The sequence below is a fragment of the Hyla sarda genome, chromosome 7 (assembly GCF_029499605.1).
Source record: "Hyla sarda isolate aHylSar1 chromosome 7, aHylSar1.hap1, whole genome shotgun sequence".
NCBI classification, from domain to species: domain Eukaryota; kingdom Metazoa; phylum Chordata; class Amphibia; order Anura; family Hylidae; genus Hyla; species Hyla sarda.
This window is the reverse complement of record NC_079195.1, coordinates 208,458,795-208,482,977: the sequence shown is the minus strand read 5'-3', so window position 1 is coordinate 208,482,977 and position 24,183 is coordinate 208,458,795. Positions and strand designations below refer to the sequence as shown.

The 24,183-nt window shown below is 43.7% G+C and overlaps 1 protein-coding gene across 1 annotated transcript in view; it reads right to left on the bottom strand.

The window, feature by feature from the left end:
• Positions 1-381: 381 nt before the first annotated feature.
• Positions 382-24,183, bottom strand: part of STIL (STIL centriolar assembly protein) — a 37,377-nt gene continuing 13,575 nt past the window's right edge. The window contains exons 7-17 of the mRNA XM_056532486.1: positions 23,856-23,939; positions 20,261-20,347; positions 19,351-19,498; positions 19,163-19,272; positions 18,009-18,123; positions 14,634-15,593; positions 7,960-8,113; positions 5,284-5,509; positions 4,868-4,973; positions 2,628-2,866; positions 382-1,212 (exon numbers count right to left, since the gene is read on the bottom strand). Of these exons, the coding sequence (XP_056388461.1) occupies positions 405-1,212; positions 2,628-2,866; positions 4,868-4,973; positions 5,284-5,509; positions 7,960-8,113; positions 14,634-15,593; positions 18,009-18,123; positions 19,163-19,272; positions 19,351-19,498; positions 20,261-20,347; positions 23,856-23,939 (3,037 nt within the window). The 3' untranslated portion in view covers positions 382-404. The remainder of the gene's footprint in view (positions 1,213-2,627; positions 2,867-4,867; positions 4,974-5,283; positions 5,510-7,959; positions 8,114-14,633; positions 15,594-18,008; positions 18,124-19,162; positions 19,273-19,350; positions 19,499-20,260; positions 20,348-23,855; positions 23,940-24,183) is intronic.

The following is a 24,183-nucleotide window of genomic DNA, read 5'->3' as shown; positions in this document are numbered from 1 at the left end:
CAGTGAAGTACTACCAACTCCTCAGACTTAGGAAACCGATGTCATACATTAGTATTCCCCAAAGAGTGGTTATCCAGCTGTTGCAAAACTACAACCCCCAGCATGCCTAGACAGCCGTAGGCTGTCAGGGCATGCTGGGGGTTGTAGTTTTGCAACAGCTGGAGAGCCACAGGATGGGACCACCATTCCCTAACCTCCATTTTTCTTCATGCCAGTCGTATTATTGAGGGAATCTGTCTTAATACACTGCAGACAAGAAAGCGTTAAAGCCACCAAATCCAAGTAAAATTATCTGGTGCAATAAAGCCGCAATGAAGAAGTGCGCTCCGGTCCTACAGGTGCTGTACTTCCATAGGAAGGAATAGTCGCAGTAACTAGTCATTCAATAGATCCAGTTTAATGGCTCAGAATAATTTCGGGAGCTGACGGAGTCTGTTGACATCCAAGATGTCTCCTGCGGAGCCGCCAGGGCCCGAGACCTTCCTAGCGGACTCCCTGGGGTTCAACAGCGGGGAAAGTCTTCCATTTTCCTTCTCTGGGTGCGCGGTGAAGTGGCCCTTTCCGGGGTTCAGCTTGGCCCTGGGGTTAATATCTTTTAAGACCTGCAGAGACGTCTCCTCAGAAGTTTGCACCCCAGGGGTGGCGACCCTCCCGGTGATCTCATTAGTTACGTTCCTTAAGGTATTCGCCTCCGCGTTGCGAGAAAATTCCCGAATGGCTCTGTCCGGGATTCTCAAGTTGGGTTTGGGGTCGGAAACAAATTCAAAACTTTCTTTCCTTAAAGACGGATCGGGGGATGCTCCCCGGCTTCTTTCCGCGAGGTCGTCGTTGCTGCCGATGCGGTCGGCCTCGTCATAATCATAGTCATCGTCGCTGCTGTCGTTGCTCTCGATCAGGTTATAACGTTTCAAGTACTTCTTAGTGGCGAAGGACATGTTGTTGAGAGAGATTACACTCAGGCCGACGAGGCTCTTCTCCGTGCTCCCTGGGAAAAGACTGTGGAGGGGAGAGGGATCCAGGGATTTGTTTTTGCCGGCGCGATTCAGGGACAGCTGCGTCAGCTGAGACTCGCTCAGATACTTCAAGGCGATGGCGTTCGCTTCCATGCTCAAGTCCACTCCGTTGGGGATGAAACCGCTTAAGCCGATATTGGTAAATGACATGTAGTTTAGTCTTGGGATGACAGCTCCTGGGTTGATGGAGGCAAGAACGCTGCAGGAAAAAAAAATAAAAAAATAAAGAAAAGAGAGCAAGGACTAGATACAATTGTTGTAAGGGGGAGTGTTCCAAACAATGAGCCTCCAGCTGTTGCAATTAGAGATGAGCGAACTTACAGTAAATTCGATTAGTCACAAACTTCTCGGCTCGGCAGTTGATGAATTATCCTGCATAAATTAGTTCAGCTTTTCGGTGGGCTGGAAAAGGTGGATACAGTCCTAGGAGACTCTTTCCTAGGAATGTATCCACCTTTTCCAGCCCACTGGAGCACCTGAAGGCTGAACTAATTTACGCAGGAAAAGTCATCAACTGCCGAGCCGAGAAGTTCGTGCCGAATCGAATTTACTGTAAGTTCGCTCATCTCTAGTTGCAATATTACAACTCCCAGCATGCCCGGACAGCCTTCAGCTGTCCGGGCATGCTGGGAGTTGTAATATTGCAACAGCTGGAGGAACACTAGAAATGTGAACATATATAATTTCTATAAAGCAATGTTTTACATCTTGAGAAATTTCTGGCACCAATTTTGAGGTGGCGTCTAGGCTTGTGCCAACCTTTTCCAATAGGGAATATAGAGATAATATCAATTAATAAAGATAGATAAGATAATATACTGTAATATAAATATAGAAAAAACAAAAACACTGTTTTACTTCCCTCCGCCTCCGTTCCTGCCCCGTTTCCCCATTCTGGCTGTGGTTGGGGCTGCGATGTTGAATAAGCAGTGGATATCAGGTGACTGCCGCAGCCAAGCAGCCGCCTAAAACAGTCAGGCTCCATACTCAGGAGAACGGAGCGCGACCACAGAGGCTGCGGCGGTCACAGGACAGCCGCTGCTCATGTAAAACCAGATCGCTGACCGTAAAAAAAAAAGGAAATAAAATCTGCTGTTGAAAAGGAGTACTGCAGTCTTAGACACTTATCCCCTTATACTCTCTCCCATAAAGGGACCCGGCATTGCAGCGGCTTTGCGTGGCTAATGCACGTGTCGTCGACCTCCATAAAGCTCTATGGGAGAAGCAGGGATGCACGAACGCAACATGGAGGGGGCTTGTCTGCCGTCGAGTCATGCTGCGGCCGAGAACCACAGCAGAGCCAGGGCCCCGTACAGGAGATCACCGGGGCCACACAAAGGGGAAAAAATAAAATAAAATTGTGTTTTTTGTAATAAGGGGACATTAAGGACTGTGGCACAAAGGGGAGATCGGGGATAGTAATGACTGACAAGGGGGGTGGGGTAATGAAAGATGAGAGGACAGTAATGACTGATCACATGACATTACTTTGACATAACGTTACATGCAGCATCCTGGCTCCTAGATTCATAAAACTTTGTCAATCACTTTTACATGAACTAGAGACTGGGACTTTCACAAACTACACACATACAGACTAAATGACGACATTACCAGGCGTTATCTGAAGAGTCCGACCTTCTCGTCTTCACGTCTGCCGTTTCTCGTTCAATGTTCACTCCTAGTGACTTGAGCTGCTTCAGCGTAGCCTTCAGTACACCGTCCTGGTCATTCTCACTGTTCCTGGGGGGCAAATACTCGCTAGACTTCTCAGAGGGAGGATCACAGGTTCTGGACTCATTTTCACCCCGATCCTCACTTGTAGAGCTCTTCAGTAAATGGTTCACCTGACTCTAGAGAGAAAACCAAGAGAGGAGGTTACAGTGATGAAATACATAGGATTAACCCCAGACTGACTTGGTTTACAATTAGACCAACACAACTTACTACATTATTGCTGGGTTTGCACATACTATTTCAGTCGGTATTTTAAAGTGAAAAATAAAAAATAAATCAGGAGTGGAACAGACAGAACAATAATGGAAAGACTTTTTTCCTTTCTATGTATTTTGAGCCCACCTCTAGCTTTGGCTATAATACTGAGCAAAGTACTACTTGTGGAGTTAACTCCTGTATTACCCATTACAAATGGATGTACATTTAAACGCCAACACCTATTTTACGGATAATAAATAAATCTATATAATATTCTATCTGTAATGGGTAATACATGGGTGTAACGGTTTATTATAAAAAAAAAATATATATAAAGTTCTATCTAGTGTGTATTCTATATAAACAGATACAAAGCAACAACAGAGTGCACTGCCATCTAGGCTCATAACACCTTGCTGTCTGCCTATGCACCCTTAACATCACCAGGAAACATATGATGTAATAGCAGAGGTTTTAGTGTTTAAATAGAGCAGTATTACACTCAAAATAAACATGTGCCTAACCACATTCAAATTGTACGGGAGGTGTTACCCCGTGCTCCTGCTGTCCTGTCAGCAGCCTCCTTCAGTGTCCCCAAGGCCGCCTGCACTTGTTTCCCCATTGTAAATATGTTTTACCATGTAAAGTGTTATAAAATGTCTTGTTGCTTTAAGAGTTATACCATGTGATGTGTCATGTGATTGTTACCCAGGAGATACCAATGACCAGGTCACCCCAAGAGTGACCTATGGGCTCCCTGCTAGTCTCCCCCATATAAGCCCTGGGTGGAGCTTCTCTCTCTTCTGCTGAGGTCCAGTGCAGTCTTGTCTAGTGTGTGTATCCAGAGTGTTGGAGACCTCAAAGTCCAGTCCTGCAGCCGCCATCAAGTCAAGTAAGATAAAGTCACAGCTTTATGAGTCCAGTCAGTCCCTGTCATCTGTCAAGTCAGCGTGGTCTACATTCAATTGTCCAGTCCTACTACAAGTCCCAGCAATCCCTTAAGGTCTCTGCATCACTGGTCACCTCCTTGGGCCCTGGCTGAACTGTATAGACTTTACCATCTGTCTACCCTCAGTAAAGCTACCGTTGTCCGTAATTTGGCGTTTGAGTCTTTATTGCCCCCGTCCCTAGCCCAGGATCCTTCAGGTGGTATCGAGGATAAACCACGCCATGGGTTAATGCCATCTGCCCTCAGGGTAACAACATCAGTCTTGCACCACACACCCAGCCACCACAAAATGTTGCCAGAGCTATATGTTACAGAATGGCAGTGGTTAAAATGTATTTATAAAAAAAAAAAAAAAAAAAAGCTCATTTATAGAAAATAAAGTTCAAAATGTTATAATATTAATGAAGTTTTATACTACTACATCAATACAAAAAAAATACCAAATAATAAATATTACATAATATTAATATGATTCCCCCCATTTGTAAATGAAAACAGATTTATTTATTTTTAAGTCTAAAGTAGTAAATGTTTGTGCGACGGAATAAAAAGAGATGGCTTAGCTTTTTGGTGTGTAAGTAGAAAAGGTCCAAAATTTGGAGCAAATAAACCATAGAAAATGGTGTACTGGCTGTCTGGGTGTAGTTTTTGCAACAGCTGTATTATAAAACATTATTGGATTATAGGGAGAGCAGAACCTATTATATTCTGCCATCCGCATCCAGGCAATTTTACTCATTAAAAGCATCTTTTTCTTTTTATTGTTATTTTTCTTTGTATACACATTCCTTTGCCATGTCTTATTTTCTTATCTGTTTTATTGTTTCTTCACTGGAACATTGTTAAAAAAAATAAAATAATAAATAAATAAATTATAAAATAATAAAAATATAAAAAAAAAGAAAATAAAAATAATTAACATAAAATATATTTTTTAAATACATTAATAGACAATAGGAGTAAAACTTACAAGTAAGTCCTTGTAAAACTTTTCTGGGGGAAGAGCAGGCAGGTCGGAATTCCCAGACGATCTGCGGTCGTATTCAGGCTGAGGGGAGACCAATTCATTCCTCGTGCTGCAGACGAAAAAAAAAAAAAAAAGAAAAAAATAAAGAAAAAAAAAAAGGGGGGGGGGGGGGAAATTACATATTTAATTAATATTAGGGTTAAAGGTGCTTGGATACAAGCGTTAAGTCAGTCGATCATACATTAGAGCAGTGTTTCTCAACCAGGCTGCCTCCAGCTGTTGCCAAACTACAACTCCCAGCATGCCCGGACAGCCTTCGGCTGTCCGGGCATGCTGGGAGTTGTAGTTTTGCAACAGCTGGAGGCACCCTGGTTGAGAAGCACTGTATTATAGAGTCTTGGAGGAGTTGAAATACTCACGGCGCTGGTGCAAGGGCAGAGTAGTCGCCGCAGTCCGTCAGCTGACTGCTTTCTGCGAAGCTATACATGTCTACAGCGTGTAAGGAGGAAGCGACGGTGGTGCGGCTCGCATCTTGCTCATTGTTCACAGTGGCGCTCAGTTCATTACAGAGGTCAAACTCATCCTGTTTGTCCATAGTCTCCTCTTCCTCAGGACATGGAGGGGTGTTCCAGAACAAGCTTGCACCTAGAAGTGTAGATGTAACACACATTGAGTAAAGTGCAATCTAAGAATTTACACTATTACGAGGCTGGTATTTTGTGTTCTACACGCCTTCTATATACTGCCATTTAAAATAGGATGAAAAAAAAAAAAATTCAAGGCTCAAAACTGGTTGCAAACAAAGTCGCAATAGGGCAAACCATGCAATTTGTTTGTGTTTTTTTATTTATTATTTTTTTTAATCAAAACAGAATGGCAAACCCACTACATGTAGACTTTGTATTAAATGGGAGAACACTTGGGCTGACTGATGTGGAAAAGGACTTGGGAATTATCAGAATTAGGGTTATTTAGTTTAGAAAAAAAGAAGGCTTAGGGGCGATAATAACTTAGTATAAATATATCAGGGGACAGTACAGAGATCTCTCCCATGATCTATTTATATCCAGGACTGTATCTATAACAAGAGGACATCCTCTACGTCTAGAGGAAAGAAGGTTTCTACACCAGCACAGATGGGGGTTCTTTACTGTAAGAGCAGTGAGACTGTGGAATTCTCTGCCTGAGGAGGTGGTCATGGTGAACGCTGTAAAAGAATTTAGAAGGGGTCTGGATGCATTTTTTGGAGAACAACAACATCGCTGGTTATGGATTCTAGATTTATAGATACAGAACGTTGATCCAGGGATTTATTCTGATGCCATATTTGGAGTCGGGAAGGAATTTTTACCTCTAGTGTGAGGGTTTTTTGCCTTCCTCTGGATCAACTCAGTAGGGACTCATTAGGAATATAGGTTGAACTTTATGGACTCTGGTCTTTTTTCAACCTTATGAACTATGTTACTAGCTAGCCTTATGCTGCCCTCTGCTGGTCACTTCACATTAATGTTTTTTTTAAAGTAGATATAGATATATATATTGCATCCCAAAGCATTTAGCAAAAATATATTCAGGAATCTGATTTGTTGTTCTGTTACGCAGAATATAGAGAGAATAGCATGTGTTTTAAGCAATAAGTATAATTTGTTCAGTCTTTGAATAATCCTTTAAGCCGTCTATGAGCCGTGTATTACACCCTATAACGCCTTCTAGGATTGGTCCACCATGCATCTCTACAGGAAAAGGAAGAGTGAGAAAACTCCCTGTATGACATGCCGTTAAGCCAGTGTTTCCCAAACAGTGTGCCTTCAGCTGTTGCAAAACTACAACTTCCAGCATGCCCAGAAAGCTAAAGGCTCTCCAGGCATGCTGGGAGTTGTAGTTTTGCAACAGCTGAAGGTACACTGGTTGAGAAACACTACTTTATACAAATTTAGTATTAGCATATCTGGACCTTACTAAAGCAGTGATTCATTCTGGTATAAAGCAGAAACCATTAATATGACCTTATTTGTGGAATCTATTGCCTCGTCTGATGTATGCACCAAAGCTGAGAGGGCACAGTGCCCTAGAAATGTATAACCCCCTGCTCAATGATATGGCAAAGTATATGGCGAGCTCCTAAACACCAAATACAAGAAAATGGAGTCACTTGCTGAAAACAAATTTATCAAAAGTAATGAAACACATTATGCTAGATTTCCTCCTTGTATATGTAGTTTATTCTACCTTTATGCTATTTAAATAAAAGTTTTTCGTTACTTTTGATATATTTATTTTTTTACAGCAAGTGACTCCATTTTCTTGTTGTATTTATTGTTTTGACAGAAGCCAAAATTGTGTCCTTATGAGTCAGTATACCAAATAATTATGTATTTAAAAGGAAATCTGTCATCAGTGTCACCTGCACTACCTGTTGGTACCGACAGGTTTGTGCAGATGACAGATTTCCTTTAAAACTGTCTAGGAAAGTGCAAAATATTTCTCTTTTCTATACAGTGGGATGCTGCTACATATGGTGTTAAAGGGGATGTCCAGGATAGGATTTTTTTTTTTTTCAAAAACTGCATCACTCCTGTCCACAGGTTGTGTGTAGTACTGCAGCTCAGTCACATTTACTTTAAAGGGGTATTCCACCCACAGACATCTTATCCCCTATCCAAATGATAGGGGATAAGATGTCTAGTTGCCGGGGTCCCGCAGTTGGGACCCCTGCAATGTCCGTGCAGAACCTGTGCCGCACATGGCATTCTAAACAGTAGAATGCTGGGTTTGGGTGGCCGGAGACATGATGCCCCACCCCCGCCGTATACATTGAGGGGGTGTGACTTCACATTTCCTGCCGCCCAAACCCAGTGTTCTAAACATACCGTTTAGAATGGCAGGTGCTGCACGGAGATCGTGGGGGTCCCAGCGATCAGACATCTTATTTCCTATCCTTTCTGTGGGCAGAGTACCCCTTTAATGGAGCTGAGCTGAAATACCAGACACAGCCTGTGGACAGGAGTTTTCTTAGATTCATATGTAATATAAATGTGACAGGCTGGTGCTGTACAAATAATGTGAATATTTGGAGACATGAATGACTTTAGTACCTGTACCAACGGCTATGCTGACGCTGTTTTTTTTGGCGGGCTCAGCTTCTTCTGTTTCAGTGGCCACCGATTCTGCCACTTTCTGTGTAGAAGACGAGGTCTGTGAGGTACTGGACTCCTTAGAATTATTCTGGGCTTCTAGAAGGCGCTGAATCTACAAAGCAAACAAGTATACCAATTTATACACATTAAAAAAACACCAGAGTCAAGTTATCAGGGTTCAATATAAAAGGAACACGAGAACTAGAAATTAATACAGTAGTCTTAACCCCCAGTCAGAAATTTAGATAATTCTCCATATTGCTGCAGGGAATTGTCCCAGGAGAGCTTCAATGGGTGGGTTGGCTGATATGAGGGAGGGAACACTTACAAACAAGGGATCCTGGGACTTGTAGTTGAAGGGAGGGAACGCCAACAGGAAATAGCCATTTCACTAAAAGAAAGCAGCAGCTTCTGGCAGGCAAGTACTGTAGTCACCTTATGGTGGATAACCCCTTAACCCATTAAGGACCCAGCCAATTTTCACTGTAGGACACGGCCATTTTTTGCACATCTGACCACTGTCACTTTAAACATTAATAACTCTGGAATGCTTTTACCTTTCATTCTGATTCAGAGATCATTTTTTTCGTGACATATTCTACTTTGTTAGTGGTAAAATTTTGTCGATGCTTGCATCATTTCTTGGTGAAAAATTCCAAAATTTGATGAAAAAAAATTGAAAATTTTGCTTTTTTTTTTTTACTTTGAAGCTCTCTGCTTATAAGGAAAATGAATATTCCAAATAAATTATATATTGATTCACATATACAATATGTCTATTTTATGTTTGCATCATAACGTTGACATATTTTTAGTTTTGGAAGACATCAGAGGGCTTCAAAGTATAGCAGCAATTTTCAAATTTTTCGCAAAATTTTCAAAATCAAAATTTTTCAGGGACCAGTTCTGTTTTGAAGTGGATTTAAAGGGCCTTCTTATTAGAAATACCCCACAAATGACCCCATTATAAAAACTGCACCCCTCAAAGTATTCAAAATGACATTCAAAAGGTTTGTTAACCCTTTATGTTTCACAGGAATAGCAGCAAATTGAAGGAGAAAATTCAAAATCTTCATTTTTTTACACTTGCATGTTCTTGTAGACCCAGTTATTGCATTTTTACAAGGGGTAAAAGGAGAGAAATCTCCCTAAAGTGTATAACCCAATTTCTCTCGAGTAAGAAAATACCTCATATGTGTATGTCAAGTGTTCGGCGGGCACAGTAGAGGGCTCAGAAGGGAAGGAGAGACAGTGGGATTTCGGAGAGTGAGTTTTTCTGAAATGGTTTTTGGGGGGGCATGTCACATTTCGGAAGCCCCTATGGTGCCAGAACAGCACAAAACAAAAAAAAAAACAAAAAACACATGGCATACTGTTTTGGAAACTACTCCCCTCAAGGCACGTAACAAGGGGTCCAGTGAGCCTTAACACCCCACAGGTGTTTGACGACTTTTCGTTAAAGTTGGATGTGAAAATTATTATAATTTTTTCACTAAAATGCTAGTTTTCCCTCAAATTTTTAATTTTTTACAAGGGGTAATAGGACAAAATGCCCCCCAAAATTTGAAACCCCATCTCTTCTGAGGATGGAAATACCCCATGTGTGGACGTCAAGTGCTCTGCTGGTGCACTACAATGCTCAGAAGAGAAGGAGCGCCATTGAGCTTTTGGGAAAAAAAATAGTTTGGAATGGAAGTCAGGGACCATGTGCGTTTACAAAGCCCCCCATGGTGCCAGAACAGTGGACCCCCCCCACGTGACCCTATTTTGGAAACTACACCCCTCACAGAATTTAATAAGGGGTGCAGTGAGTATTTACACCCCACTGGCGTTTGACAGATCTTTGGAACAGTGGGCTGTGCAAATGAAAAATTACATTTTTCATTTTCACGGAGCATTGTTCCAAAAATCTGCCAGAACCCTGTGGGGCGTAAATGCTCACTGCACCCCTTATTACATTATGTGAGGGGTGTAGTTTCCAAAATGGGGTCACATGTGGGTATTTATTTTTTAGCATTTATGTCAGAACCGCTGTAAAATCGGCCACCCCTGTGCAAATCACCAAATGCACATAGTGCGCTCTCACTCCTGAGCCTTGTTGTGCGCCCGCAGAGCATTTTACGCCCACATCTGGGGTATTTCTGTACTCAGTAGAAATTGCGTTACAAATTTTGGGGGTCTTTTTTTTTCCTTTTAACGCTTGTGAAAATAAAAAGTATGGGGCAACACCAGCATGTTAGTGTAAAAAAAAAAAAAAAAAAAAAAAAAAAATTACACTAACAAGCTGGTGTAGCCCCCAACTTTTCCTTTTCATAAGGGGTAAAAGGTGAAAAAGCCCCCCAAAATTTGTTGTGCAATTTCTCCCGTGTACGGAGATACCCCATATGTGGCCCTAAACTGTTCCCCTGAAATCCGAAGTGAGAGAGCGCCATGCGCATTTGAGAACTAAATTAGGGATTGCATAGGGGTGGACATAAGGGTATTCTACACCAGTGATTCCCAAACAGGGTGCCTCCAGGTGTTGCTAAATTCCCAGCATGCCTGGACAGTCAGTGGCTGTCCGGAAATGCTGGGAGTTGTTTTGCAACAGCTGGAGGCTCCGTTTTGGAAACACTGCCATACAATAAGTTTTCATTTTTATTGGGGGGGGGGGGGGCGTATATGTAGTGTTTTACTCTTTATTATGTGTTAGTGTAGTGTAGTGTTTTTCGGGTACATTCGCACTGGTGTGTTATGGCGAGTTTCCCGCTAGGAGTTTGCGATGCGGTCAAAAATTTGCCGCAGCCCAAACTTGAAGCAGGAAACTTACTGTAAACCTGCCCATGTGAATGTACCCTGTATGTTCACATGGGGGAGTAAACCTCCAGCTGTTTCAAAACTACAACTCCCAGTATGTACTGACAGACCGTGCATGCTGGGAGTTGTACTTTTGCAACAGCTGGAGACACACTGGTTGGAAAACCTTCAGTTAGGCTCTATTACCTAACTCAGTATTTTCCAGTCTGCCTCCAGCTGTTGCAAAACTACAACTCCAAGCATCTACTGATCAGCGAAGGGCATGCTGGGAGATGTAGTTATGCAATAGCTGAAGGTACGCAACTACAACTCCCAGCATGCCGAGACAGCTGATTGCTGGACATGCTGGGATTTGCAGTTTTGCAACATCTGGAGGGCTACAGTTTTAGAGAACACTGCAAGGTGATCTCCAAACTGTGGTCCTCCAGCTGTTGCAAAACTACTAATTCCAGCATGTCCAGACAGCAAACAGTTGTTTGGGCATGCTAGGAGTTGCAGTTTTGCAAGATCTGGAGGGCTAACGTTTAGGGACCACTATATAGTGGTCTCAAACTGTAGCCCACCAGCTGTTGCAAAACTACAACTCCCAGCATGCCCAAACAGCTCTCTGGGCATGCTGGGAGTTCTAGTTTTGCAACACCTGGAGACCACTGTATAATGGTCTCAAACTGTACCCTCCAGATGTTGCTAGGCAACTCACCGGCTTCCGTCGGATCCAGCCGCACGTCATCGCCGCCCACCGATCTCCGTCGCCTGCCCGGATCGGTAAGTGGATCTTCGGCACCGGTCCCCGTCGTTTCCCCGTCCTGCCCCGCCTATTGTGGGTGGGCAGGACGGAGAAAACAAAAGTTAACCCCCCCGCCCCCGATCTGCTATTGGTGGTCGCGTCTAGACCACCAATAGCAGGGATAGGAGGGGTGGCAACTCTGCCACCTCACTCCTATGCCTTCAGGGGGATCGTGGGTGTCTTAGACAACAGCGATCCCCCTTATATTCCGGGTCACAGGGTCCCTATAGACCCGTAATGACCCGGAATCGCGCAAATCGCAAGTGTGAATTCACTTGCGATTTGCCGCGATCGCCGATATGGGGGGGGGGGGGGGGGTCTGATGACCCCCCCTGGGCGTTTGCATGGGATGCCTACTGAATGATTTCAGCAGCCATCCCGCTCCGATCCCCGCCAGGTGTGCGGCGGGGGCCCGGAATTCTCCATGACGTACGAGTACGTCATGGGTCCTTAAGGGGTTAAACAAGGAAGAGGGGAAAGGCTCCTGCTGCAGTCAGTAATAGAACATCCAGACACAGGACAGCGAGTGTGTGAGATAAAATAGGATCACAGGAAACAAGGAGACTAAGGAAGTCTATATGGCCTGGATGCCTTTTATTTGTTATGCATTATTTATGTTTATTATTCTACAAACTGAAGCTCTTCTGATTCAGGCAATTTACTAGGGATGTCCCGATACAGATACTAGTATTGGGGCAGATACTAGCCATTTCCCTGGTATCGGGGACTTGTTCAATGTCCCCGATACCAAATCGGATACCCGCTGCCCCGTTCTCCCATCCGCATCATGGCGTTCCATGGAGGAGCATGGGACACACGTCACTCCACCTCCTCCACTGCGCCCAGCGTAACGCTACTAAAGGAGGCAGTGACGTGTATGTCACATGCTCCTCCATAGAACGCCTTGATGCAGACAGGAAAACGGGGCAGCAGCACCTGTCAGAGGACAGCCGCAGGTGAGCTGTCTACAAGGGTGGGGGCTGCGGTCTACAGGGGGCCGGCAACTAATGTAAAGGGGGGGGCCCTGCTGTTTACAAGGGGGGGCTTCTACTAGAGTCTCCAGGGGGGGGATGCTGTCTACAAGGGGGGCTACTAATGTCTGCAAGGGGATACTACCTAATATTAAAGACAATCTTACAGCAGAGTCACCTGCACTAACTTGAATTTATATGTAGATAGGTCAAGTGACCTGGTTTCGCTGCCAATGCAAATTCCCTGTTCTGTCCAATGGAGAAGAGAGAAATCTTGGCTCATACTACAGCAGCCGCCTCCATTGCGCACAACAAGGAACCTACACATCAGCACAGTAAGCAGCGCCAGAAACCGGGTCACCCTGGGTGTCAGATTCCCTTTAAAATAAAAGTACTCGTACTTGGTATTGGCGAGTACTAGAATTAAAGTATCGTACTCGTACTGTCCAAAAAAATAAAAAATAAATTATTTTCCCGGGACATCCCTACAATTTAAATATCTACTCAAAATTGTTATCCCAATCACCTATCTACAGTACAGGTGTTAAAGTATCTGAAGGTTGGGGGTTCCAACTGCAGGGACCCCCACCAATCAAAAGAACAGGGGGGTCCCTTGTACCAAGTAAGCGGAGCAGTAGCTGAGCATGTGTGATGTCATTTTATTTGCCATAGACAGCAAAGCTCAGCCAACTTCCCGAGTTTCAAAACTGCATGCAACTGTGCACATGCTCAACCGCAACTCCAATCACGTCAGGGGACAAGAGACCCCCCCCCCCCCTTAACCATTGTCTTGGCTTGTGCAAGACCCAGCAGCCAGTCTCTCAATAACCCAGTGTTTCCCAACCAGGGTGCCTCCAGCTGTTGCAAAACTACAACTCCCAGAATGCCCGGACAGCCAACGGCTGTCCGGGCATTCTGGGAGTTGTAGTTTTGCAACAGCTGGAGGCACCCTGGTTGGGAAACACTGCACTAATCAGATACTTATCACTGATCCTGTTGATAGATGATAACCTTGATATAACTTAACCTTGATATGGCCCCGTTTAACAAAAGCAAGTTGTGCATAAGTTTGCAGAGCCCTATGGGATACTCCAGGAGTCTCCGGGTAGAGCAGAGCACATCACATTTCCATAGCCCGGCACCCACTTTCTCCTCTACGGCATCATTTTCAACACAGTGCATTGCAAAACTACAACTCCCAGCATGCCCCAACGCTGCTCTACAAGGCTGCCGGACTTTGCCGAGTACTTCACTACGCGAGTCCAACAGCCCCATAGAGAACGAATGGAGCCCTGGTCACACACGCATGGTGGGCTTAGTTCATTCTGAGGACAATTTAGTCCCCATTCTTAGGATCGGTGGGAGTCCCAGTGGTCAGACTCTCTCTACCAGCTATTTAGCCCCTATGATGTAGATAGAGGATAACCCTTTAAAAGGAATGCCCCTTTAAAGGGGTACTCCGGCGCTTAGACATCTTATCCACTACCCAGAGGATAGGGGGGATAAGATGCCTGATCGCGGGGGTCTTGCCGCTGGGGACCCCCGTTATCTTGCACGCGGCACCCAGTTTAAAATCAGTCCCGGGAGAGTGTTCGCCCCATGTGTCACGCCCACTCCCATAGGCTTGCATTGAGGGGGGGGGGGCGGAGTGTGACGTCACACAGGGCGGAGCCTTAATGTCAACGCTCCGGCCCCGTGATCGACAGTTATCAGACCCGGAGCGAACACGTTTCGGGGGACTGATTTTAAACGGGGTGCTGTGTGCAAGATCACGGCGGTCCCCATAGGGGATAAGATGTCTAAGCGCCGGAGTACCCCTTTAAAGTGTTCCTGTCAAAAGTTTTGACAGGTATAAGACCTCCAGCGATCAGGAGAATGTGCTTGGAGAAGTACGCAGTAGTACGATTCACTTCCCCGCTCATAGCAATCTTTGTAACTTTTTTGATTGGTGGGGGTCTCAGCCCCGAGAACCTGACCAAGCAAAAAACTTTTGACACATCTGACCATATAAATGGCAATATTTAAAACCCCATCAAGAAAGAAAGTAAAAACAAATGGATAGATCAAGGTCAACTAACCTGAATTTGAAGAAGTTTCAGCTGTCTGTCCTGTTCGGCTAGGAGCTGGAAAGCTTCTGTAGACAATCCCAACATCCCATTAGCTGTAGACATTGCCGGTGGTGCACCATGCTGGCATGACCGAGGACTGCACACGTTCATCGGTAAAGAATCTCTCCTGCCCGGCGACATGACGCTCTCTACTGGTGACGAGCAACTCCCAGCTCTCGAAGTTCCACTTTGGCAACTGCTCGGATACATGGCATTGCAGCACATAGTTGGATACGGGGAAACAATATTTCCAGAAGGGTCAGATGGGCCCTCCGGGCCACAATGGTTGCCATAACCGCTCATCACTGGCCAAGAACTTGCAGAATGACATTGATGTGGGCCAATATTGTGGCAACAGACATTGGCTTGATGGCAAGGGGAATAGTTAGGAGCTTGTTTGGGCATTTCCGGAAGCTTCCTTGGTGGAAGAGGAAAAGTTACATTGGGAGTCGGAGACTGCAATAGGGGGGATTGTCTGGACAAGTGAGTGGATGGAATCATTGGCTGCTCATGGCAGCTCAGATCGAGCTCGGCTGAACCCCGGACCTGGTGAACCGACGTGTCCGGTGAACAGCCCGTGCGCGGTGTGGACAGAGAAGACGAGGACGCAGATGAAGATGTGGAATTCCTTCTAGTTTGCCCCTTTGGATTCTGATGAATATATGGTTTATCGGCTGATCTGACTTTAGACGATTTCATAGCTTGGCTCTTGGTATTTTTAAACGGCATAAGCGAAGGTTTTGCAGAAGTTTCTTTCACAAGTGGTTCATTATTATGACACGATGGGTTCAGGACCTGATTGGTGGTTTTCGGTGTTGAGGATAATGGTGGCATCTTCTTACCGCTATTATACTGGGCTCCAGGTCTTTGTTCTACGTGGCTTCCAAATACTAGAGACAGCTCCGGCACACATGGGTGGATTTTAGTAGCCTGTATTAATTATAGACACTTAGTTTTAGGTTTTTAATAGAACTTTGTACACTATGCTTACAGGTTTATAATTCAATGGCAAGATATATTTGTAAGTATAAATGTTACTCTTAAGGCAGACATAATCTGTGCCTTCATGTGTATAAAAAGGGATATAATGTGTACACTAGTGCCACCTACTGGCAAGACGATATTTCAGGACGTTAGGTCACGTTAAAAGGTTTTATCGTATTTCTTTACATTCATTTATTAAATTGCCTTAAGGTAGAGTAACAAACAGCGCATCCGCATGTGTACAATGTATGAACGTAATCAGCAACTCCATAATGGGGGCATTGGTGAGGCAGCTGCCTGGATTGGCTGAACAGAAATTTTTTATATAAAAATGTTGTGGTCAGCCAATCTATCCGCAGCACACAGGTTAATGAAAAAAAAATTATGCAAAAGTGTCTCAACAGCAACATTTTAACCAGTTCGCTTGGTTTTTCTCAAGCAAGGTGAGCTGGTTGAAATATTGCTGTTGAAAGACTTCTTTTTGCAAGGAACACCCCCCCCCCCCCCCCCTTTTGGTATTCAGATCTGGCGCAGCAGTTTCTCTTTTAATGAGCCAGACAGTCAGTCAGTGACTCCGGTCGGGTCATTCTCCAACTGTATCAGACTTTTGGCCAGGACTGAAAACTGCAGCAGACCAAAAGCCGGATAATGCAGGAAAAGGACTTGACCACAATAACTAGCTTACTGTTTGGCTCATTAAATTGAACGGGGTACGGCAGAGATAAGGCGGAAGCAACTTTTGAAATTCTCCTGCGGAATCTGACAAGCAGTGGCCGGAAACATGGTGTGTATGCACCCTTATATTGTTTTAAAGGGGGTACTCCGGTGAAAACTTTCTTTTAAATCAACTGGTGGCAGAAAGTTTAACATATTTGTAAATTACTTCTATTAAAAAAATCTTAATCCTTCCAGTACTTATTAGCTGCTGAATGCTACAGAGGAAATTCCTTTCTTTTTGGAACACTGATGACATCACGAGCACAGTGCTCTCTGCTGACATCTCTGTCCATTTTAGCAACCATGCATAGCAGATGTATGCTAAGGGAAGCATGGTGGCTCAGTGGTTAGCACTGCTGCCTTGCAGTTCTGGGAACTTTGGTTCAAATCCCACTAAGGACAACAATAAATAAAGAGTTATTATTATTATGATTATGACAACCGCAAGGTATAGACAGCCATCAAAAATTACTCCAATGCGAAACAAAATGGATTATAAGATTAAAAGCTTTAGGACCACTAGGTCTTTAGAAAAACGATTTTAGCTCCTTTTTATGAATACAACAAGATATAGTTTTCATTAATTCTATTGGTTTTATCCCTCTGTCTATTTTAAGTCATGTTTTTTCATACACTGGTGATTGGGTCACTCCTCCCCTTCCTCTTTTCACCTGTATTCACCTGACTGAGGACTCCAAAGAATCAGGAACCGGATGATGCGTCTGTGACGCGAAACCGCTCAGTCGTTCTGTTTATACGCTCCTGCTCTGGCTACCGGCTGGTAGCCGCATTCCCTCCATGCCCGGGTGTTTTTGTACATGGACTCTTCATTTTATTGTGCCATGAATAAAGCATGAATTGCATCTGAACATCTTGGTGAGTGCAGACATATCTTTCTTTCTACATTTTTTGTTATTATTATTATGAGAGAACTGTGGTCGTGATGTCATCAGAGAGCATTCCAAAAAGAAAAAAATGTTCTCTGTAGTATTCAGCAGCTAATAAGTACAGGAAGGATTAAGATTTTTTTTAATAGAAGTAATTTACAAATCTGTTTAACTTTCTGCCACCAGTTGATTTAAAAGAAAAAAAGGTTTTCACCGGAGTATCCCTTTAATGTCCAAGTTCAGTGTCTTCCAACAGAACCTATGATACAGTGACATACATTGCTTATGTTGCGCACACACAAAAATAAAAAAAAATTATTTTATCGTTTACCACACTTTCCTCTAAATATAGAAATAAAGGTATGCCAACACAATACGACAGACAGATGGGACACTTTTTTAGTCTCGGGAGGGTGCACATGTGCCTATGGCTGTGTGTTCAGCATGGGTCTCAAACTGTGGCCCTTGAGATGTTGCGAAACTTCAACTCCCAGCATGCCCGGACAGCCGTTGGCTGTCCGGGCATGCTGGGAGTTGAAGTTTTGCAACATCTGGAGGGCCACAGTTTGAGACCACTACTATACCAGCACTGAACAAGTTAACGGATGATGTGAGCAGCGCCCAACATTACTATCGTGCTCACTTTCTTCAAGAGGATAAATTGAAGTAATCAAGGTCATGAACAACCATTTCTTCTGTTTGCAAAATCTGGTATAAGCTTTTAAGATATAAATTACCGGGACATCACGATTTTTACCTGCTGTAATGATGGATGAGGACGAGGAGAAGGTCTAGGAGAAAAATCCTCATCTTCCACTCCAGAATCATGGTCACTCACGGATAATTTACAAGGAGACATATTTGGTTTGAATCTGGAATATTAGAAATAAGAATAAGAGGAGCCAGCAAATTCATTCCATGATGCAACACCTAGACACACTACTAATACTACTACTAATGATGGGTTCACACTGCAGAATTTCTGCCGGCAGCGCTAGGACAGAGCAGACTGCATTGCTGCCCCCATAGACTGCAATACATTTGTGTGGATCTTTTGGGAGATCTGCTCAGAAATACATTGCAATCTATGGGGACGGCAATGTAGTCCGCGCGGTCCTAGTGCCGCCGGCCCGATCTCGGGCAGAAATTCTGGCCAGAAATAATAATACCAAAACCACCACCACCACCACCACCAATACCACCACCACCACCACCACCACCAATACCACCACCACCACCAATACCACCACCACCACCACCAATACCACCACCACCACCAATACCACCACCACCACCAATACCACCACCACCACCAATACCACCACCACCACCACCACCAATACCACCAATACCACCAATACCACCAATACCACCACCACCACCAATACCACCACCACCACCAATACCACCAATACCACCAATACCACCAATACCACCACCACCACCAATACCACCACCACCACCAATACCACCACCACCACCAATACCACCACCACCAATACCACCACCACCACCACCACCACCAATACCACCACCACCACCACCACCACCAATACCACCACCAATACCACCACCAATACCACCACCAATACCACCACCAATACCACCACCAATACCACCACCAATACCACCACCAATACCACCACCAATACCACCACCAATACCACCACCAATACCACCACCAATACCACCACCAATACCACCACCAATACCACCACCACCACCAATACCACCACCACCACCAATACCACCACCACCACCAATACCACCACCACCAATACCACCACCACCAATACCACCACCACCACCACCACCACCAATACCACCACCAATACCACCACCAATACCACCACCACTTCTACTACTATTTCCACCACCACAAAATTAACTAATGCAAGTTAGGAAACTTACACAGTAGCTGAAATAGTCTTGGAAACTTCATTAAACAGATACGCTTCTGAATTCTGGCTCTCAGTGGAAAGCTCAAACTGGAGATGAGATTGCTTCGAAGATTCCACATTCTAAAATAGACAATTTAAAAAATAAATAAATACATGAAGACCTCTAACAGAGCTAACTCACCACATGCAGCAACTTACCTTAAAGAGATGTAATGCATCCTCACATGTCAACAACTGAAAGCCAAGGGGATCATGGCCAATGCAAGGAAGACATTCATAGAACTCCGGCTCCTTGTGGGTGAGGGAATACAGGACTATGAGGAAACTGCCAGACTCCGAAAGCACCCTACGGGGGGAAAAATATACATAAAAGATGTGTTGTGTGTATATTATGGTCCGGTACAGAATGTATAGATCATAAGATACAGAGAAAGGGATCCTGCTTCCCAGGACAGATTTCAAATACTTGGCTATTTGGTTTTATCTACCCTTCTTTTTAAGGGTGCCTGCATCCAGGACAGTACCACACTGTACTTTCCACAGTGGAAAATCCACACCAAATTGTGCAAATTGGTTGAAAATTTTAGAGCATGACATGCAAATGTTTATTAAAAAACTCCCCTAAAATAACAGACACCGAATAGGCCCCCATTCAAGTCAATGGAATCCATTAGGGCAGCATCCGTTGTACAAAGGGTCCATCTATCTCCTTTGTGTGGCCCTGAACATGACGGAGCTCAGCGGTGATGTAAACTTACACCAATGATACAGCTGAGTGTGAGCTGTATCACTAAAGGGGTACTCCGCTGCTCAGCGTTTGGATCAAACTGTTCCGAACGGTGGAGCCTGAAGCTCATGACATAGCCCCGCCCCCTCGTGACGTCACACCCCACCCCTCAAATGCAAGTCTATGGGAGGGGGCGTGACATCAGTCACGCCCCCTCCCATAGACTTGCATTGAGGGGGTGGGGCGTGATGTCACGAGGAGGCGGGGCTATGAAGTCGAGCTCCCAGCTCCAGCGTTTGGAACAGTTTGATCCAAACGCTGAGCAGCGGAGTACCCCTTTTAAGCCAAGAACAATAACTAGACTAAAGAGACATTACTCACCTTTCTTTAATAGAAGAACTGTACATATACCGCAGACAGCTGGCCCACACCTGAGGACTGTGGACGTGTGTGATGCCACTCAACCAACTGTGTAGAGAAATTATAGGAAACATTTCTTGGCAATGAGGACTGTCCAACATTCTAAAGAGCTCTTCCACAAATCATTAAAGGGGTACTCCGATTGAATTTTATTTTTTTTAAATCAACTGGTGCCAGATAGTTAAACAGATTTGTAAATTACTGCTATTTAAAAAATCTTAATCCTTCCAGTACTTATTAGCTGCTGAATACTACAGAGGAAATGGTTTTCTTTTTGGAACACAGAGCTCTCTGCTGACATCTCTGTCCATTTTAAGAACTGTCCAGAGTAGGAGAAAATCCCCATAGAAAACATAGGCTGCTCTGGAAAGTTCCTAAAATGGACAGATGTCAGCAGAGAGCACTGTGTTCCAAAAAGAAAAGAATTTCCTCTGTAGTATTCAGCAGCTAAGTAGTGCTGGAAGGATTAACATTTTTTTTTAATAGAAGTAATTTACAAATCTGTTTAACTTTCTGGCACCGGAGTACCCCTTTAACCATTGTAGCATTTCTATATTCTGGTCATGATAAAGTTGCGAATATTGTTTTATCAGATAGATTAGGAGGACCAAAATATATCAGCGAGTCACAAAACACGTCATGAACAGTTACCATAAATCTTTGGTCACTTTAATGTTTTCTTATACAAAAGAACGTTGAAAGTTATTTATCGGCGTATAACACGCACTTTTAAAACTTAAATTTAAGGCAAAAAGCCTGCCTGTGTGTTATACACCGATAAATCTTCTGGTCACTGATTTAAAGCGGCCGCAGCAGCAGTTGCTTGTTAAGTATTAGCAGCACGGCCGCAGCCACTTTAAATCAGTGACCAGCAGCGTCTCCTACCCGCTCTGGAAAACTGTCACTTGTTTTCTCCAGCACTATCCACAGGTACAGGTGGATAGTGCAGGAGACGCTGATTAAAACGAGTCCTACCTTGTCCGGATCTGCCCTACCTTTTAATCAGCGTCTCCCGCACTATCCACCAGTACCTGTGTACAGTGCGGGAGAACCTTCCCCTCCCTCATCACAGGGGTGAGGAAATTTTATAAAAAAAACTACTTGTCCACGGGACTAAAATGGAGCAAAATCTACTTGTCCCTCATGACGATCCACTTGTCCCGGCCAATTTTCGCTTTTACGTTCTAATTTTATCCTCCTCGCCCTATAATAGCCATAACTACCTACTATAAGGACACCTTTTAATTTTTCAATAACATATTCTCTGAACCAAAAAAAAAAAAAAAAAATTATAAAATAAATATAAAATATAAATTAACCCCCCGACCTACGATGGCCCCGACATATGATAAAATCGACATACGATGGCCTCTGAGGCCATCGCATGTCGATGTCAGCATAGACATACGATGCTTTTATATGTCGGGGCCATCGCATTAACTGCTATCCGACAGCGCAAAATGCTTAAGCTGCTGTCGGATAGCAGTTTAAGCATCCCTGGCAGGTTCGCTTACCTATTCCCGCTGCTCCGGGTCCACTTCGCGATCCTCCGGTGTCTTGCGCATCTTCTCCAGGGTCCAGGCCTTGCTTTACGGCGTAGTTATTACGTCACTACGCACCCCGCGCCGGCGCAGCAGCGTAATAACGACACCAGAAAGAGAGGCCCGGACCCTGCGGAAGATGCCGGAGGATCGCAAAGACGACACCGGAGCAGCGGGACAGCATCGGGAGCGTTGAGGACCTGGTCTGGAGCGGCGGGGACAGGCGAGTACAGCTTCCTATACTTTACATTGCACGGATCCCCCAACATACGATGGATTCGACAAACGATGGGTCGTTTGGAACGAATTACCATCGTATGTTGAGGGACCACTGTATATTATTTTTATATATATATATATATATATATATATATATATATATATATATATATATATATATATATATATATATATATATATATATATATATATATATATATATATATATTTTTTTTTTTTTTTTTTTTTTTTTTTTTTTTTTTGCAGATTTGGTTGTTTTCTTTTCTGCGCCATTTACCTTGTGGTCAGATAACGTTAGTTTTATACTTTAGGCGCCTGATTACAGCGATACCAGATTTGTATCGTTTACATCATGTTTTACTAATTTTGAACGTTTTCAAATTTTTTTAATTGCCATTTTTTAACCCCTGTAGCTTTTTTCCCCGCATACCAGGCTGTATGAGGGCTCATGTTTTGCGCCATAATCTGTTTTTTGTATCGGTACCATTTTGGTATTAATCTGACTTTTTAATCGCTTTTTAACTTTTTTTTTCTGGGATATTATAAAAATTGCAAATCTGTGGTTTGGTATTTTTTTTTACATTTACCGTATGGGATACATAATGTTATATTTTAATAGGTTGTACAATTACGCACAAAGCGATACCAAATATGTTTATTTTTATTATGTTTGCATGTTTTTATATAGGAAAAGGGGTTGATTTGAACTTTTCACATGGAAGGGGTTAATGCAGCGGTCTTCAAACTTTGGCCCTCCAGATGTTGCAAAAGCAGATGAGTGACATCCTCTGCCAGCTTCTCTGCTCTGCATTAGTGACGTCACTTTTCATTTCCTGTAGTCGCCGCTGAAAAGTGACATCCCTGATGCCGCGCAAGGAGCCGGGAGAGGACGTCACTCATCTGCTTCACTGACCGCAGCCCACAAGACAGCCGAAGTGCAGCCAGGTTAGGAAAGGGGAAGAGTGGTCTTCAACCTGCGGACCTCCAGATGTTGCAAAACTACAACTCCCAGCATGCCCGGACAGCAGTTGGCTGTCCGGGCATGCTGGGAGTTGTAGTTTTGCAACATCTGGAGGTCCACAGGTTGAAGACCACTCATAGGAGGAACATGATGGGGGGGGAATAAATGATGGGGGTATGATGAGACAGGGTGGGGAAAGGCACTAAATGCTTAATGTCTGTATGGCTAGTGAAGGTCTGTGCCCGTATCCGTCGCTCTGTTGAGGAAATATCTTTATTTTTAGAATATGCAAATGAGCAGTATGGGGCATGGCCGGGGCTACAATCCCAGCCTCGGGCACAGTGACGTCACTCTTCAGTGCTTAGCCCGGTTACTTAATATTCACTTCATTCCCCGCTCTTAGTGCCTACTGCACAAAACAAAAACTACAACTCCCAGCATGCCCGGGCATGCTGGGAGTTGTAACTTTGCTTTGTGCAGTAGACACTAAGACAGAGCGGGGAATGAAGTGAATATTAACAAGTCGAGCGCAGTGATTGGTTTCAATGTACAATAGTTTAAATTCTTATATATTTATGAAACTGTTTTAACTAGTGTTTCTTAAGTGTGCCTCCAGCTGTTACAAAATCACAACTCCCAGCATGCCCGGACAGCCTTTGGCTGTCTGGGCATGCTGAGAGCTGTAGTTTTGCAACATCTGGAAGCACACTGGTTGGGGGAAAAAAAATGGTCTTTAAGAAAAACAGAGTTATTCTAAAGAATTTGCCAAAAGAGCGACCCACTTGTATCAGACACATACACACTGGGAACTTACATTCCGACAAGAGGCAAGGTGTAAGCCTTGGGATCGGATTCAAGTACAAGGAGCAACTTCCTGGTTTGATCCATTGTCAAATACCTAATGAAGCGAAGACAGTAAAAGTATTACTGCAGCTTAAAAAAAAAAAAAATAATAATATATATATATATATATATATATATATATATATATATATATATATATATAATAATAATAATAATATGTACATTTATATAAAAAAAATAATATGCTCTAATCAGGCCTTCTACCCTAAAAAAAAAAAAAAATAATTATTTAATAATAATCTAATTATAAAACAACATTAAAAAATATAGAATATAAA